Source organism: Cuculus canorus, chromosome 7 (genome assembly GCF_017976375.1).
Source record: "Cuculus canorus isolate bCucCan1 chromosome 7, bCucCan1.pri, whole genome shotgun sequence".
Classification (NCBI taxonomy): domain Eukaryota; kingdom Metazoa; phylum Chordata; class Aves; order Cuculiformes; family Cuculidae; genus Cuculus; species Cuculus canorus.
In genome coordinates this window covers 24070506-24089165 of record NC_071407.1, presented here as the reverse complement: position 1 = coordinate 24089165, position 18660 = coordinate 24070506, and the positions used below count along the sequence as shown (strand labels likewise).

Sequence of the window (18660 nt, the reverse complement as noted above, 5' to 3'; positions counted from 1 at the left end):
GGTCTTTTATCAGGAAAACAAAATCAACGGAGCACTAACTGTCCCATGATTGAAGAATTATTAGCTACTGGTGATTTTCCTGACTATGAAGTTATATTAGCTTAACTTAAGTGGCTTGGGAAAACTTTATTTTATGCAAATAGACAGTTTTGTGAGCATTTTTCCAAAGCATATGTTAGTCAAAAGAAGGTTTTTTTGTTGGTTCTCTTGAATGCCGTTATGCTTATGGATTCTTATAAAGTTATCTCCCCTTTTCAATTCTAATGTGTATTAAGATTTTTTTAAACATTGTTTTTGAAATGACAGTTGTACTACTGTCAGAAAAATTCTTTGCTAGTTTAATGTGTGTTGTTACATTTATTTTCTGAACTGAATGACTCTTTTGTTTAGCATAGGATATCAGGAGCCAAAACACAGATGATCATGGAAGACTGGGACTTCCTTCAGCTGCAGTGTGCCTTGTATATCAACAGCGAGCTCTCGGGAATTCCTCTCAACATGGCACCTAAAAAATGGACCAGAGGTTTTGTTCAGAGACTGAAAGGAAAACAAGGTTTGTTTAGAAAGTCGGTTTTCATTATTTTTTTAACCGAGACACAAATATTTGCTATTCTGTCTCTCTGATACTTAAGTGCAACACAACAGTATCTTGGAAGTTGTTCTGATGTCTGTCTTAACACATAAGACTTTGAAGACAGCTTTTAGATAAAAAAGTTTTCACTTTGATTTCATTTTATTAGGTCGGTTTAGAGGCAATCTGTCTGGAAAGAGAGTGGATTTTTCTGGCAGAACAGTCATTTCACCTGACCCTAACCTAAGAATAGATGAAGTAGCAGTGCCTATTCATGTTGCTAAGATACTAACCTTTCCTGAAAAGGTAAGAATTATAAAACCAAAACTTTTTCTGTCCTGTTCTTGTTTGGTTTGTATGATATCAGTGTTGTCCTTCTATATAGCTTTACTATAAAAGGAAATGTATGTGTTGCTTTTATGTTCAAAATGTCTCTCAGTGACATTTGGCCAGTTCTGTTGCTGCTGGTAAGTGAAGGATGTAGTATCAGGTATATGTGAGTAGTGTGAGGGCACATGGTGTAAGGAGCCAGATGTCAAGAGAGGATAGTTTTCTTTGATCTTTATTGAACCCTTGCATAGCTTCATATGCTTAGTGGATCCAAGGAATGATTGGGTATTTTTATTTCTGAATTTACTTCCCAGATTTTTAAGCTTAATTTCACTCTGATATTCTGCTCCACAGTGCTTGCATTTCTGTCCTGTTCCCTCAGACTCATAGAGGGCTTTGAGTTGGAAGGGATCTTTAAAGGCCATCTAGTCCAATCTCCCTGCTGGAGCAGGGACATTTTTAACTCAATCAGGTTGCTAAGATGCACATCCAACCTGGCCTTGAATATTTCCAGGGGTGGGGCCTCCACTGCCTCCCTGGGCATTCTGTGCCAGTGTTCCACCACCCTCATTGTAAAAAACTTCTTACTTATATCCAGTCTAAATCTCCACTCCCTTAATTTAAAGCCGTTACTCCTTGCCCTGTCACAACAGGCCTTGCTAAAATGTCTATCCCTATCCATTCCCTTTAGGTATTGCCTGTTCCCTTCAGCCACTGCAGGCTGTGAGAGGGATTATCAGGTGAGCCTAAAATTAGAAAATGCAAAAGCCACCAGCAAAAATGAGAGGGCCTGAAATGCATTTCGTTTGTTTCTGATTGAAGTTTCTGTGCAACAGGTGAACAAAGCGAATATTGATTTCATGAGGAAACTTGTTCGTAATGGTCCCGATGTTCATCCTGGAGCCAACTTCATACAGCAAAGGCACACACAGATGAAAAGGTATCATGTTTATCTGGAATGATTTACCTTTTACCTCTCCCCATCAATTTGTTTTTACTGCTATGTGAAAATAGTTATATCTACAAGGACTAAAACTGATTTTTAGTATCTTTCATAAAAGACAGCGACAAAAAAATTGTCATTATGTAAGAGGAAACTGTACGCTAAACCATAGGGGATAATCTATTGGGTTTAAACTTAAGTGTATGTGCTAATGATAATGAAGTGCAATTAGATTTCTTTTTTCTATGACTGAGTGACTTTTATTTGGAATAAGGGATGTAGTACAGAGATAAATGGAAATGGGTGGTTTGGGGCATGTTGCACTAGTTTTTTATCATGAGAGTTAATTTGCAGTCGATTTATAGGCAGTAAGAAATGACAATATGTGAGTGCAACTTCCTGTTTTCTCTGATACAATTGGCATGCGTTTTTTATTTTTATGAGTAGACTTTTTTCTTACTTGCACAAATAACTGTAGCGATGTAATTAATGTCACAGATACATTCATTAGTTAGAAAGCAGCAGGACTCATATTTAATGAAGCAAGAACTTGCATTATAAACACAGAGTGTGTTTTCAATTGTCTTTGTATCTTTCTGACTTTACTTCTTCTGCCTCTATTTCTTCTGACTCCGTTGTTATGTGTTACAAAAAGATTTTTGAAATACGGTAACCGAGAAAAGATGGCCCAGGAACTGAAGTTTGGTGATATCGTGGAGCGACATCTTATAGATGGTGACATAGTCCTGTTCAACCGACAGCCCTCTCTTCATAAGCTGAGCATTATGGCTCATATTGTAAGTGCGCACACAGCCTAACATACAGGTAGCACATCTCTGAATGTTAGATTTGCCTGTGCTGGTGTTTATTTCTTATGGAAAAACAAAGGGCTTTATCTGAAACACTGCGTGGAGACAAACACGAATACAGTGCAGGTGTGCTTCCGCATGGGGGTTGATGTTGAACTGGGCAGGATGCTGTCTGGAGGGTTCTGTTAATAGTCATAATTGACCTCAGTATCTGTTCCTGCGTTTCACTTTTGTGGAATTGGTGCAATCTTTACAAAGTGCCCTGTGTTCTGTGCTTTGTATAAATTCTTCATAATGGAAGTTACTGCTATATTTGTGTAATATAACCTGCGTACAATTTCTGTCAGCTGAGTTAAATCCTATGATCACAAATTTTGACTCATGTCTGTAACAAAAAGGATTAAGCCTACAAGGAAGCACTGAGGCATGGCTTTTCATCTTTTAGCATGCTTGACTGCATGTGCTTCAGTTTGTTTTGTAATTGCAGGCTAGAGTCAAACCTCATAGGACGTTCAGATTTAATGAATGTGTCTGTACACCATACAATGCAGACTTTGATGGAGATGAGATGAACCTTCACCTTCCTCAGACAGAAGAAGCAAAAGCAGAAGCACTCGTTTTAATGGGGGTATGTCAATAATTCTAGTGGCAGATGAGCTGAGCTCTGTATTTCTTAACTTACATGTGGAATATGAAATGTTATTAACATTCCTGCGTATGCATAAGGTCCAACTATGAAGCTGCCTGAAAACTCTGCAAAAGTGAGTTTAAAATAATTAGGACTGTTACGCAATGGTAATCTAATAGGCTTATACTTAGCATGCATGGAAAATGCAGTGGGTTTAAGTAAGTAGATGTCATTACTATTTTTTTGCCTGACTGCTATTGGTGATTGCTACCAAAATAGGCTCTGTAACCAAATAGGCACATACTTTGCTCTCTGGCCTGATGGCCCAGCAATTGCTGGCACTCAGACCAACTGGAAATAAGGCATCAATGGTGTGCTTGTACTGGAGCAGGCAGTGTGCCAGAGAAGGCAGGAGACAGCAAGAAGTTAGGGCGGGGGGGAAAAAGGGAGAAGTGAGTGTAGATGAAGAGGGATCTAATGTTTGTAGGCTTTGATCTGTGTTGTCAGTAGCAACAATCTGTACATTGCTCCTTTGCTTGCACTGCTACTTCAGTTGCACCACCACAGGTGTTGGCTGCAGTGTGTGTTGGCTGAACTCATTTGGGAGCTTAAAAAGAAAACTCTCCCCTGCCCCCAAAGTGTACGATTCAGGTTTGTGAACAGTTCAGGCGAAACTGTGCTGCTTAGTTGTGAGTGAGTGATTCATTGATTTTCTGGGGCAGTAGTCTGAGTAAGACATAAGAACCTGCGGCTAGGGGAAATGGCTGTCTTGGTCATTACATGCAAGTAGGGACTTCAGAACTTGTTACACTTCACTAGCTCCCTGTAGTGAACATAACCTCTTTTGTTCCTTCTCAAGTCCTCAAAGCCTGCTTGTCTTTCCTCCCCTGTCCTGTTAGAACCAAACCAAACACACCAAGTTGTTTGCATCTTCTGCTTTGAAGCAGAATATGTAGTTTCTAGTAACTCTTCTCGAATTATTCCTTTGTCATTAGATTTGTATGGACTGTAGTGAACTGTAACTTCTAGTTTACTTTTTCTATCTTCTTACCATTTTTGCTAAAATAACTGTCTTAAATGCTAAGTTTCCTCCTGAACAACAAATGGAATATCAATATCTTCAAATGTGTGGTCTTTTTATCTCTTGTATCATAGACTAAAGCAAACTTGGTAACACCGAGAAATGGAGAACCTCTCATTGCTGCTATCCAGGATTTCCTCACAGGTGTGTGTATAAGCTTGTTTTAGAGCCCTATGATTTAAAGTTGTTCCTTCAGGATCACTGTGATTTTACCTACTGAGGAAGTAACTAGTATTGGAATGTGGAAAGAAAGTAACTAGGATTGGTATGGAATTGTTGATACTGAATATCGTAGAATCATAGAATCGTTAGATTGGTGAAGACCTTTACATTTCATCTCATTTTAGTCTGCCACATTTTTTGTTTTTTACTTTGTAGGTGCCTATCTTCTTACTTTAAAAGACACCTTTTTTGATCGAGCCAAAGCCTGTCAAATTATTGCTTCTATCCTGGTTGGCAAGGATGAAAAGATTAAAGTTCGTCTTCCACCTCCAGCAATTCTGAAGGTGTGTCAAACTGTGTTTTTAATGTTCCTAACGCTTTCTCTGTTGTGTTCGTGACCAGTGGTGATGTTCTCAGCAGAGACAGTTCTTGTTTTCTCTGACATCGTTTTTGTGTCAGGTTTTTGTATGTGTAAAGTACAAGGATCAGAATTCAGGGTCAGAGCTGTGCATAATTTGTGTGACAGTTGGTGATGCTGAGCAGAGCCAACCTTGCACAGCGCAGTCCAGATGCAGGTTTCCTTCAAGGTTCAAACACAGCTTTGCCACACTCCTGCTGCTGTGATATGGACCACTTGACTGTTAGCAGTTGGGAGGAGATACATCGTTCTTGGTAACTCACTGTTGCTGGCCATGCAGACTAATACGGGGCTGAATGGAGAAACACTGTTTTTCCTTGGTTTCCCTCCAGTAATGTCCTGATATGCTTAGCAATTACAGGCCTCATTCTCCCAAATTTAGGAGATGTTAATCCTGGGAAATAGCGTGCTCTAGTTGTTAGCCCGGTGATGTGTTAACAATTAAAGAGGATGAGTGGTATGTCATTGTTTTGTTTTGGTTACATGAACACAAAATATTAATCATGAAAGGCAGAGTATTTGTTGCAAACTTTGAAGTGAGCTGTAGTGTCGTTTACAGTATTAGGGTCTGTTAAGCCTTCATTGATGAACATTTGATTATTTTTGTATTCGAGGCCAACGGTGTTGTTTGGAGAGAGTTTGATTTATTTTGAAATTTGTGGAATACAAAAAAGTATTAGTGTGTACTTTTACACTTTATATTTAATTTCAAAATGATCAATAAAATAGGGAAATTCAGAAATTGAAATTGAAATGCCATTGATAATACTGATTTAAAGCAAGGTCAGAGCATTTGTAGGCAATATCTAATGCAAGTTTTAGAAATGTCTGTGGACTTAATGCTGACTACTAAGAACAGTGATTCTTTGACTGCTTCTGTCACACCATATAAATAGTTTTAGAACTGACTGTGACAGTTAGGTTTAACTACAGCTGAGGGGGGTACATAACTATGTGAATCTCTAATGTCCTAAAAATTTAAACCAAACGCACTCTATGAAGAAGGAATTATTTCTTTGGGAAACAACATGGTGGCAACAGCATCTTTTATTTTCCCTTTCTAATCAGAAAGGGGAAATGTGACAGCAAGAGGAAGCAATAGAGCGTGTTTCTCTAAATGCATGCATATGCCCTTATGTAAAGTATATCTTTGCAAGTGCATGCTTCCTTATTCAAAGGAATGCTACTCTGTGCTTCTACATGTGTAGTTCAGCATAGAAAGGTTCTGTGTAGAAAACAGTTTTTCAACTAAAATCTTGTTTGCTCTTTTACTGCATGTGTAACGTAAACTCTGTATAGCTAATTCTCCTTTTGTTTCCCTAAGCCTGTAACGCTCTGGACAGGAAAACAGGTTTTCAGCCTTATCCTCAAACCCAGTGATGATTGTCCTGTAAAAGCCAATCTCCGAACCAAGGGCAAACAGTACTGTGGCAAAGGGGAAGACCTGTGTTACAACGATTCTTGTGAGTCACTATTCTAAAAATTTTGTATGATACTAGACTTGTCATGATACTAACGTAGTATAGAAGGTGAGCGATAGCAGCAAAGAAGCTTAGGAAGTGGTTGTGCACAGGGCAAATGGAAAAATGTGATATCTTAAGTTGAGGTAGTGATACAGAGATTAGAAGTCAAACAGTGAAAGGACTTAGGATGCGTAGGGAAGGTAGGAATCCTTAGGATATCAAACAATCTGTATACTTCCAGTTAGGGAAGTCAGAGTGGCAGATTGAATGCAACGTGTTAGGCTTGAAGAGTCTGTAGGAGATGAACAAGGCTTTGTTTTTATTAATTTAACTTTCACTTGGTAACAGCTGGATAAGAACTTGAGCAGGCAGGATTAGCTTGGCTGCTTGCCACTCAGGAGTGTGAGGAACCTAGGGGGGAACACTGATTTACAGTAATTCTGTCATGTAACATTGATGTAAGAAAGAATTTTCCAGTTAGGACTCGAATCCACTATCTGTCAGTGGTTGTGAAGTTGGTTATAAACACAGTGGCACAATTTTTTTAAGCTCTAAGAAATGTGGAGAGAAAGGCAACAAAGCAATCCTGTTCACACTCTTGTGAACACAGGCTGTCGTCCTTGCTCTGCAGTCTTCTCATTTTAGGAAGTATGGGAAAAATTCCTGTTTTCTGAGTCTGACAGTAGCAGATGATGTGGAAAACTCCTGGATTTCATTGGTGGCTCTGTTCAGCTCTCTGAAGAACCTTCATCGCTGAAGCAATGCTCATTCTCCTCAGAAAGTTCTCTGCAAATTGTCCGAAGTTGTAGGGAATCCTGTTATCAGATTTTGATTGTATATAATGGGTGATAGAGCAATGACTTGTGGTTCAAGAATATGATTACCTAAATTGACATTGAAAATATTGACCACAGAGTACAGGATGCAAACATCTACCGCATTCTGAGTAGAATGATTTTAATTGGATCCATCTACTTTAGTAGATGCCAGTAGTCTGGCAGATCTACTGCCAGATCTTTGGAAGGTGCATAATGAATCTGAGGATGTATATTTATTGTATTGCTCTCTTAGAAAATATGTCTGAAGTTCACATACAGAAGATACTTTAAATCACTTAAAGGCTAAAGTTTATAAGGAAGATTCAGTGCCTGAAATGGAAGGTTCCTGATGAAGCAAAAGGAGGACGTCCACAAGAGGCAGTCATGTAGGCCTATAGGCAAGATGGATGTCTTTGATAAGCTTGTAATTAAAGAGACGTCTAAGCCCACTGTGTCTTTTAAATTTAAGCTGTGGAACTGAATTCCAGAATCAAAAGTCTTAAACTGGATACAGTCGTCTTTCTAAGGAGGAAGGGAAATACCTTTTATGTTGGTATGGTCTGGTTGTTGACTGTTCCTCCTACTTACCTGCCTTCTACAGGTACATTAAATGCATGGTTTTGGGGTTTGCTGTTTTCGTCAACAGAGCTTATATTTAAAAAACTACTCCATAATTGATTACTAGAGTTGCCACTGTAAGTGATTGCTAGCGTTTAGGTAACATTTTAAAAGGATGATGAATTTTTTGCGTTTTCATTCCTAGATGTCACAATTCAGAACAGTGAGTTAATGAGTGGCAGTATGGACAAAGGAACATTAGGTTCAGGTTCCAAGAACAACATCTTCTACATCTTGTTAAGGGACTGGGGACAGGTAGAAGCTGCAGATGCCATGTCACGACTAGCCAGACTTGCTCCCGTTTATCTTTGTAAGTAATGAGGGAAGTACGTTTCCTTGTAAAATAGAGTCTTAAAGCAGAAATACAGAACAATCAAGCAAGACTTATTCTTCAAATACAATTTTTTTCTTACTAATAGCTAATCGTGGCTTTTCAATTGGAATTGGTGATGTAACACCTGGGCAGGGCCTGCTGAAAGCTAAATATGAGCTCCTGAATGCTGGCTATAAGAAATGTGATGAGTATATTGAAGCTCTAAACACTGGCAAGCTACAGCAGCAGCCTGGTTGCACTGCAGAAGAGACTCTAGAGGTAACAGTTTTAATTTAAATCATTATATATTTAGAGTAGAGACTTAATGAATGTATTCATGTGAATTGTGAAGTTCAAAGTTGTCTTTTGAAACCTAAAACTACAAGCGAATATGGCCCCTAGGTATGCAACTTCAGCCGGGTCTGTCTAGGCTTAACTTCTAGGTGTTTGTATGCATCTAAAAAAGTCCACTAAATAGTAAACAATTGAGATGCTCCCTCCCTCCTGGAGGGATGTATTGGGGCGACATACAAGAGAATAAAATTATACATGTAATTGGAACAGGGTTAATTATATTTATCAATATTTGTTAATATTGAACAATAATTATTGTTAATAATGAACAGTAGCAGCAAAGAACCGAATCCAAGAAGCAAAACGTTCCTATGGTTACAGTTCTATTTATATGCAACTGGTTTCATGCCCCTTACTGTACCAGAAGTTAAGTGGACTTGGATTATGCTGGGTTTTTTTCTTTTTTTTTAATGTAAAGATTTTGAAGAAGAGCAGTCAATGTTGCCCAAAACCTTATGGGCAGGGACCTAATGAAGTTAGCTGAAGAACACAGTTGTCATTTTTTAATGTTTTTATGCATTTGCCGTCTTGGCTAATCAATTGTTAGTTTACCTTAAAAACAAAAGTAGAGAACAAACAATCAAAACCCTCCAAACCACCACAAAACCCCCACCCCACACTGAAGTGCTGCCGCAGTTGTCCAGTTTGAAGGGGCACTCTGACTCAAAGAAGTGTCTTGCAGTCTTTTCCACTCTTTGTGTTTTCAAACATCTGTGTATGTCCTAGGATGGTTTTTTGATATATTTCTTACTTTCTGAACAATTGGACATATCAACATTGTTATCTCTGAAAGTAGTCCAAAAGGACTTTATTTTCATGGGAATCATAGAATCATTAAGGTTGGAAAAGACCTCTAAGATCATGCAGTCCAACTGTCAACCCAACACGACCGTGCCTATTCAACCGTGTCCTGAAGTGCCACATCTGCATGCTTTTTGAACACCTCCAGGGATGATAACTCCACCACTGCCCTGGGTAGCCTGTTCCAGTGCTTCACCAGTCTTTCAGTAAAGAAATCTTTCCTAATATCCTATCTAAACCTCCCCTAGCACAAATCACTTATGTTCAATGCTCAGTTTAGCTTGACCTGGTGCTGCTGACAAAAGAGGTTGCCATGTCTCTGGCACCCCCTATCTTGTCCCAGCAAGAATTTTTTTTGCAGAAAACAGGCAAGTTTCACAAGTTAAAATGTAACTTGTTTCACCCGAAGCAACCTCTTGGTTTCTTTCTCTGTTTTATTTAGAACTCCCTTTCAATACCGAAGGTATTGCTGGCAAGTGATAGAGTATTGTTTGTGTGTGGTATTTTTAATGAATGCTGAATCTCTGCACACTTGGATTTCAGGCCTTAATCCTTAAAGAACTCTCTGTTATCCGAGATCATGCTGGCAGTGCCTGTCTCAGAGAACTGGACAAGAGCAACAGCCCCCTTATCATGGCTCTCTGTGGTTCTAAAGGTAGGAGTATCTAAGCTTTGGAAGCAGATTGATCGCTCCATCACTGCTCTCAAAATTGTTTGTTCTGCATTTATAGCTTGTTTTATATAGTCAGTTGTGCAAGTATTAAATTCATGTCATATATACTTGCAGTGACTCCTCTCAGTAAGTACAGGCTGGGTACAGTTAATTAAAATCAAGCTGATATGCGATTTTTTTTTTTCTTTAAATTTTTAGTACAAATTGAAAAACATCCTGTTGGAACTTGGAAAGTTCTTAAGACTTGAATTAATTAATGAGTAAAAAGTTTTGAGTTGCACTTCTGACTTCAAGCATCAATATCACATGAAAAAATTGACTGGAAATGCTAAATTAGGAATTGGAATTGATATTTCAGCCATCTTAGCTGCTTAGTTTCTGACAGAGCACCTGTCCAGTAGATATTTGTTTTACACAGGAATTCTTATTTGAGCTTTCCATTGTTTCCTATGAGAATTTGAAGAAAGGACTTAACTCTTTGCATTTATTTACTGGTCTCTACTAAATCGTGGAAAGCCTGAGGGTGACATTTTTTACTTCTAAAGAAATACTGAACTCCAATAAGGATATTTTAAGCATATGATTTTGGGAGCTAGGAGGCATTGTTGGCAAACATGTTCAACAAATAAAACTTCTGCGTTAGTAGCTTGATTCTCTGGGACTTAATTTGTTTTAGGAATTGTGGTAGACAGTGAACCCTTCATAAAATGTATTGTTAAAAATATATTTTTGAAGAAATTGTGAAGCCAAATACGTAGATTATGATCGTGGGTTGTATAAAACACAATCAATGATACGGAACAAGATAATACAAGGACTGTCGTAAAATGGTGGTGGCATGACTGTCTGTGACCCAGAGAAACAGATTTAGAAGTTTTTAGCTGTGTTGTAGACTTAGTTGACCACCCCAGTGTAAACGGTAAAATGAGTGGGGCAAGTAACAGAAAAAAGCTCTCTAACTGCAATTCTAAATGCATTTTTGAGAAATTACAAAGCTAAATAATAGATTTTCACAGAAGTGGAGACAGCTGCGTCACCAGAGGAGCACTGATATTCCTCATTTATGAGTGAGGGGGATTTTTTCTTTCTTTTTAGGCTCCTTCATTAATATATCCCAGATGATTGCTTGTGTGGGTCAGCAGGCTATCAGTGGGTCCCGAGTTCCTGATGGATTTGAGAACAGATCCTTGCCTCACTTTGAGAAGCATTCTAAGGCAAGTCTGTATGTTGTGAATTGCCATAGGTTGTCTAGTTAGCCTGAAGTTTTACAGCTAACTAAGCCTTGGTTAGACTTTCTATTTGAGTAAAATTAAATAAGTCTGATGATACATTTTTAGTTCTCTTCAGAGTCCTAAAAATAATTAAGTCTTGTGTTCTGTTTCACTGCACTAAGAGTTCTCAGAACTGCCGGGTGTGTGTTGGTGTCCTTAGACAGGTGAAGCATGACAGATAAACTGTTCTGGACTCTGTTTCTTTTCTTTTTCCACTACGACAGGTATTGGGAGCTCGTGTGAATGTTCTTTGTTTGAGTTCTGTTCTACATAAAGCAATAAAGAGTCTCAGGCACTTAATACAGTTCAGTGAGATCCATTGTTTTTAGACTAGTAGAGAAGGTCCTAGGTACCAGCCGTTGAGCTGGTTAGTGTGTTAGTCGAATAGCTGAGGTGTCAGATAGTAGCCATGACACTTCCATTCGTCATTTAAATTTCCTCATTTCAACTTCTGAGTTCTGTGAAAAAAACTTCTTGGATTAGATGAGAAGGGAAAATGTTGAGCTGTAACTCTATGTTTTTTGCTGATTTAGAAAGCCCTTCCTGTTGAATAACAGCAAAAAGCGATGATCTAAGATGGACCTCTTTGTAGCCTATACATTGTTCTAGGAGATCATGGAGCCAGCCAGGTTTTATTTGACTTAAAGGGGTGCCTGCATAAAATTCATAGGCAGGAATTCATACATACCTGCAGTCATATTATTTTTCCTTGGTCTTGAAGTGTAAGAAGTTGGTGTAGTGCTTGCAAGGAATGGCTAGAAGCATGACAAGGCTTGTAAGAGAAGGCAGTCTATTAGACAAGTTTGGAAGTATTAGGCAAGGGTTTTGAAGCCTTTATACAGATCTAAATTACAAACATTGAACTTCAAAGCTAAATGAAGCTGAAACGATTGCTCTGTGTTTGTGTACGTATAGGCTAACCATCTGAAAGATTCTAGAATACACGGCACTGTAACATGTATATAGAATGTACATTGGTTTTTAACCCTTTTTTTCCTACTCTCCTCTAGCTCCCAGCAGCAAAAGGTTTTGTTGCTAATAGCTTCTATTCTGGGCTGACTCCCACTGAATTTTTTTTTCATACAATGGCTGGTCGAGAAGGTCTGGTTGACACAGCTGTAAAAACAGCCGAAACAGGATACATGCAGGTAAGTGCCACTGGAGTGAGGGTTTGTCAGCCTTGCAGAAGCAGGGTGTTTCTTAGGTGTGTATTGAGGTGAGGGGTGAGGGAGATGTGTGACTGTGTTTGGTTTTAATAAATAGTAATTTATACCCCAAAAAAACCTGACTTTGCTCTACTCTTCAGTAGAAGTAAGATTTGTCAATGAAACCCCAGGCAGTGGTACAGTAATATGCCTGTTATACCGATTCCTCTTGAAAATATGTGATAAAAGCCCTTGTTTTATGGAATGGTTGGGGACTGCTTTCTGTGTAGCAGGTAAAAGCCATGTGAATTATGGAAGTTTTGTCCGTACATTATAACAAGTTTGAGTTGAGTGCTTTTTCAGATATGGTATTTCAGCAAAAAGAAACAGAAAATACAAATCCTGGGTTTGGGTTTTTTAAGGAAAAGATTGTCTGGATGACAAAAATATGGGTAAATCTCCCTTTCAGTGTCTGCAGTCTTTAGGTAAGAGACATCTTGGCTGAATAGATTTGGGCTTAATGGTGTTCTTCTGTAAAACATTAATTTCTTTGGCTGTATCTCATGTGGAAATAAGCATTCCTCCAACAAAAGCTTCTTGCTCTTGTGAGCAGTGTTACAACTTCAGTGAGAAGATTGGAATAGTATTTGTAGTCCTCTTTCCAGTGTAGCAGACAGTAGAAAAGCCGAGATAATTAGGGGCTGGAGACATGTTAAGAGATATACAAATAACTACAAAAACTGATATCAATTCCTTTTTGGGGTAGGTGACTAGTTAGACCACCTGTCTCCCACACTAGCAGAATGCTGTTTGTGTGTTTAAGTATGAACAAATATGCATACACCTAAAATAAGCAACCTGCAAAATATTTTTCCTCATCAACTTTCACCCTATGTGAATAAATTGTAGCGTTTGGGCTTTGGGATTAAATACACAGATCTTAACATTTATTTCATTTTACCTTTCTCTTTCTCAGTGAAAATAAAATGACCTGTTTATATTCTCCAGTAAGCTTATGTACTTTCCTAGAACAATGAAGTCCATATTTCAAGTGAAAAAACTTTTAATCACTAATGGTTTGTAGCATGCCTTCTTTTTGGGAGGCAAAGAAAGGAAGGCAGAAGTAAAGGAATTTCCTAATGCAGTGAATTAAAAATAAATAAATAGCTGGCACTAGTAGAAAAACAGCACCTACTGGCTGTGACAGAAGAGGTCCTTGGTTTTGGCAGTGAAAATAATTGTTGACTGATTTTGCTTACACACAAAAAGTGTTATATCCTTTGACAAACTTGATTAGAAGAATATGAATGATCTGTCAAAAAAACCCAAACAGATTCCTCAGACTGTACTAGGTTCTTTGCTCTTAGTATTTGGTTTCTCACATGATGGACTTTCTAAATGTGGAAATTGCGTTGTTGCTTTACATCTCATTATTGTTGGCTTTCGTGTTCCCATTAGACTGGATGATCTTAGGGGTGTTTTCCAGCCCTAATGATTTTTCTGATTCTAATAATTATTCTAATGAATGTACAGTAAAGCCCTAGGGATAACATCTGACTTTAAAAAAGACTTTCATGCCTGCCAATCACTGCCAGATTTATTTCCTAAGTCCAGTTTATGTTTTATTCTGTAGTCCCAATTAACAGCTATTGTTAAAAAGATCCCATTTACTTTCCTTGTGATTCTTTTTTCCCCCTTCAGAGGCGACTGGTAAAATCTCTTGAAGATCTTTGCTCACAGTATGATTTGACAGTCAGAAGTTCCACTGGTGACATTATACAGTTTATTTATGGAGGAGATGGCTTGGATCCTGCAGCCATGGAAGGGAAGGATGAACCACTGGAATTCAAGCGAGTTCTAGACAATATCAGAGTAAGTAATACTAAAACCTTTGCTGGAAGTGTGAAAAGGATGTTACGCACATAGGAGGAAGTAATAAATGATGGGGAGAATTGTTTCAGTTGAAGATCTTATTTTTAATTTGCCTTTTCAGGTGGTCCTGGTCAGTTTTTTGGTATGTGTGTGCTAAGAGTTACAGCTATTTTGTACATTACAGCAGAGCTACTAGGGCCAAGATGCATATAAGCTGTGAAAAATAGAATTCTCTGCTTTCATGTTCTAGTGCCTAATATCCAACTCACCAGATAAATTACTACTGGCTTAGTTGGGTACAAGATTGGATTTATGTTACAGAAAATAATTCCTTATTAAATCAAGACATGCAAGTTCTTTGTGTTGAACTGCTTCTTAAGTCAGAGGCCTGATGTGTTGTGAACATATGAACATATTGTGAAAAAAGGTATTATTTGGTATTGGCTTAGTGTTTTGTTTGCTGTTTTGGTTTTTTCCCTCTTCCTCTCCTCAACGAAGATGAAAGCCTTTTGCTGAAATAACTGTTCAGATTTCTTTAATATGAGTGTAATAAATTGATAGAATTAGAAATATATGGGGGTGTGTATAACTTCAGATTTAGAGAAGTCGAAGTGTATGTGGACCTTACTATACCAGACTGCTCTGCCTGGTATTGCATAGTAAAAATAACCCCAGACTAAAGAATGCTGTAATCAGTTGTGTGTATCTGTAATCTGTGTCTTCACAGTGAAGCTTTTGTGCATGGATTTTATATGCAGCAGTAATTTTTTTTCCCTCTTCAGGCTGTATATCCATGCCAAAGTGAACCAGCCCTCAGTAAAAATGAATTGGTGTTAACATCTGAGTCCATCATGAAGAAGAATGAGTTTCTTTGCTGCCAAGACAGTTTTTTGCAGGTAACTATTGGACTTCCTTATCACACTATGATGAGCTTTTGCTTAAAAATCAAAGCAATAAAATAAATCAGTTTTCTTTATCAGTACGAGCAGTGGCTGAGTTTTATGCATTAGTAGCAGGAGTAATAGTTTATTCAGTAATATATGAGGTAAGACTAGTAGGTTTAATACTTATTATGGTAGTCGTTCATATTCGCCACAGGAGCTTAAGAAATGAGAGAAAAATCAAGTGATGTTTTGAGCAGAAGGTGCTGCAGATATGGTATTTTGCTGGAATTTGTCTCCATAGCAAGGTGCTACAGTAATTATGTGCTTCCCCTGGGATGTCAGAAATTGAGTAATGCTCATTGACTCTATGTAGGGAAACCACTAGGACTGAATCTCAAGCTCCATTATTGTGCATATATTCTGATGTTACCAACTCTGAATCAATATTTTTCCTCATTTGCTTGTTTTCCTGTAATAGAAACACCAACTAAGCACTTAAATCTATTGACCTTGCTTTCCTATGATACTCACCCAGCAAAATACTTATGTCCTGTGCAGTCTTTGATGGACAGGGCTTATCTGGGGAGTCCATACCTGGCTTTTAGGGATAAGGAATGTTCACATGGCTGTTTGCACCTGAAATGTTCAAATTAAGTTGTTCAAAAGAGCATTAAGCGATTTTAATATTAAAGAGAGCTGCCACACTGAAAACTACTCTGTGAGACAGGGATAAAAACTATAGATTTGAGCTGCCTGTGTACACGTAAAGCTGTTACCTTGAGGAACCTTCTGATTACTGGCAGTGATGAAAGCAACACGAATTTAGCAACCTGCTTTTGAAGAGTTTGTTTTTAATAGATCAGAGTCCTTCAGAGCAGAAGGTGACAAGCTAGTAAGCAGTTGTTTTGTAAACCTGATTAGCAATTCTGTTGCTAGAGCAAAGCCGACAAAATAATTATATCTATGCTTGAAACATGCTCTGCGTCTCTGAAGGAAAAAAAGATGCAGTGTACTGATTGCAAAGTTGGGAGATGAAGCTGATCTTTGAGGTGTACATCGTATCAGGAAAATCTAAATAATTGCTGTTAATTAGAGAAGCACAAATATGGCTCCATCACCTTAATGGAAATTAGTTTAACTTAAGATTTTCAAGTTGTAGATACTGTTACATTTTCTTCTTTCCTTTTCTTTTTTGTGTTCATCCTTGAAGACATTAACTGAGACAGGTTATGAAAAATATAATGAGGTAATTGTAGCATGTGTGTGCACTGTGTGAACATTAATGTTAGTGCTTTTTAGCTAAAGGTGTATGTATAGTGCTAACGTAAGTGATTAGCATATATACATGACTGCTTGTTAAATTACGGTCTAGTTGTTCATAACAATAATTTACGCGATTCCTTTTTAGTGGTGAAAACCATGACACATGAATTAATCCCCATAGTTAAATTTGAGGAAGCCTGCTTTTAGTATGTGACTTTGCTTTCTAAAACTCATTCTTCCAACTTTTAGGGATGTTAGCATGCTTTTCTGATGTTTTGCTGTCCTTTCCTCCCCTTTTCACTTCCAGAACAGAGGTATTTCTTATTGCTGTTATTTCACCAGGAGGTTCCTATAATGGGCTTATCCACTCTTGCTCAGAAAACAGAATGTCTACATAGCCTTTTCCACACGGTCCAGCATCCATTTTGTGTTCTGCCCTCACTGGAAGGAATTCAACTGATGGAAAAGCAGATAGTTGGCTGGCACAGTTTCAGTTGTGTTAATATTTTAACTTAGTTCGCTATATTAAGATACAGGTGAAGGGAAGTTTTTGCTTTCTTCTTAATGTAATTGAGAAAATCTTTAGAAAGCCTCACAACTTAAAAATCAACCGTGTTTCTGTGGGGTTTTGGAGATGATGGACTACAAATACTGGGGAGTGTGGTGCAACGTGGAAGGGGCTCAGCACACAGCCTGTTGGTGCTCACACGTGTGGAGCTAACCTGATGGATCTGCCTGGCCTGGAATGGGTTAGTGCTGAGCCCTGAGGGATTATCTGTATCACTCTGCTTTTCAGTGGGATTCTTACATTAGTAGTGCTTCATGGATATACATGATCCCACTAGCTGAATTGCTGGGGAATGTGACACAAACACCAAAGTGACCGGGCTTTACAACCTGGGCTACTGTTCTGAATGAACAGGAGCCCAGGTAGGAGCTGACAAGGCCCATGTTGAGCCAGAGCTTGCTGAGTCAGTTTGGTGCCATCTATTAAATGGATCCAGACTACAAACAGATATAGGTTTAGACTATGTGAAAGAACAGCTGGTTTCTTGAGCTCACTATGTAGCTGTGCTCATAGTGTACAGGCGGAGAGGCTCAGCTTTCTGTTGGTAGCATAAATTAATCCACATTTGGATTAACTGCCAGCAGATAAGTGAAAGTTGTGAGAACAGGTCATTTTCTCTTTTAGCTCTTGTGCATGAATAAAACTTTTGAAAAGGAAAAATAAATCTCTTCAGAGATTTCTTCTGTATGACCACATGACTTAATGTTCAGCCAGTATGACAACCTCTCTTGAGGGGCTGGTGGCAGTGTGGTTATTATTACTGTCCCCTAGTTTTATGTGACTAGGTGAAATTTTAAAGCAACTTCTTAGTCTTAAGAATTCTGGAGGGAGAGAAGTTAAGTGTTCCACCTTCTGCCTTCTTCCCCTTCCACCCCACCCTTCCTGCCCCTCCACAAAAGACCTTTAAAATGGTGCACTATTTCATTTGTGAACTAATATGGCTTACTGCAGGGCAAAAGGGATGGAAATGTATGAATTAATCCTGTTGTCATCCAGGTGGGAAAATGACTTGAAGTATCTGTCCTAGCAGCACACTTGTGTTGTCAGTTCTTTCTTTTGAACTTTGTTCTATAGAACAATGAACTGTCTGAAAACACCTTGATTACCAGTAAAAATGTTATTTTGAGAACCTGAGTATTCAGTTGGTATGTAATAGAAGTGTTTTGATAATGATCTGTCAATTCAGTTTCAAAAGAGAAATTTGCAAGTCATGTTCAGTGCCTGGTTCCTTCAGTGATTGGACGGAGTCCCATGCTGCGTGAGGAGGAGGTGGTGTTATGAAACTCTCATCCTGCTTGTCAGGCAGGACTGGTGTGGGGTGGAAAGAGTTTGAAACAACTCTTAAAAATCAAACTATATTCACTCCTCCATTAATGGATTTCGTCTTCCTTTGTTTATATTTTGATTTTGATAAGCCTGTGTTATGGTGATCGCTTGCCTTATAGAAGAGTTCAATCACGGACCTTGCATTTCATGAATTCCAGTTCACATTTCTATATCCAAAGCCTAATGCCTGAATCATGTTTCAGAGAAATGTTGGATATTTTTCTGATAGGATTGTTTCAATGTATGTTCCAGTAAAGACTTGTAGAACCGCAGTTAGGTGAACCTGGTGGGAGTGAAAGGTGTAGGTACTGCTACATTGGAAATGCAATTATCTGCAAGACCTCTCCAC

At 38.4% G+C, this 18660-nt stretch overlaps 1 protein-coding gene across 4 annotated transcripts in view; it reads left to right on the top strand.

Moving 5' to 3' along the window:
- The window catches only part of POLR3A (RNA polymerase III subunit A), a 36462-nt gene that overhangs the window by 6551 nt on the left and 11251 nt on the right, over positions 1-18660 (top strand). For 2 of the 4 annotated variants that reach the window (XM_054071218.1, XM_054071220.1), the window contains exons 7-22: positions 391-553; positions 741-877; positions 1738-1841; positions 2500-2641; positions 3141-3281; positions 4437-4506; positions 4741-4868; positions 6267-6405; positions 7987-8151; positions 8261-8433; positions 9853-9964; positions 11078-11196; positions 12264-12401; positions 14100-14270; positions 15053-15166; positions 16365-16400. In XM_054071218.1, coding sequence (XP_053927193.1) covers positions 391-553; positions 741-877; positions 1738-1841; positions 2500-2641; positions 3141-3281; positions 4437-4506; positions 4741-4868; positions 6267-6405; positions 7987-8151; positions 8261-8433; positions 9853-9964; positions 11078-11196; positions 12264-12401; positions 14100-14270; positions 15053-15166; positions 16365-16400 — 2052 coding nt within the window. The remainder of the gene's footprint in view (positions 1-390; positions 554-740; positions 878-1737; positions 1842-2499; positions 2642-3140; positions 3282-4436; positions 4507-4740; positions 4869-6266; positions 6406-7986; positions 8152-8260; positions 8434-9852; positions 9965-11077; positions 11197-12263; positions 12402-14099; positions 14271-15052; positions 15167-16364; positions 16401-18660) is intronic. The other 2 variants (XM_054071221.1, XM_054071219.1) reach the window with 2 other exon arrangements.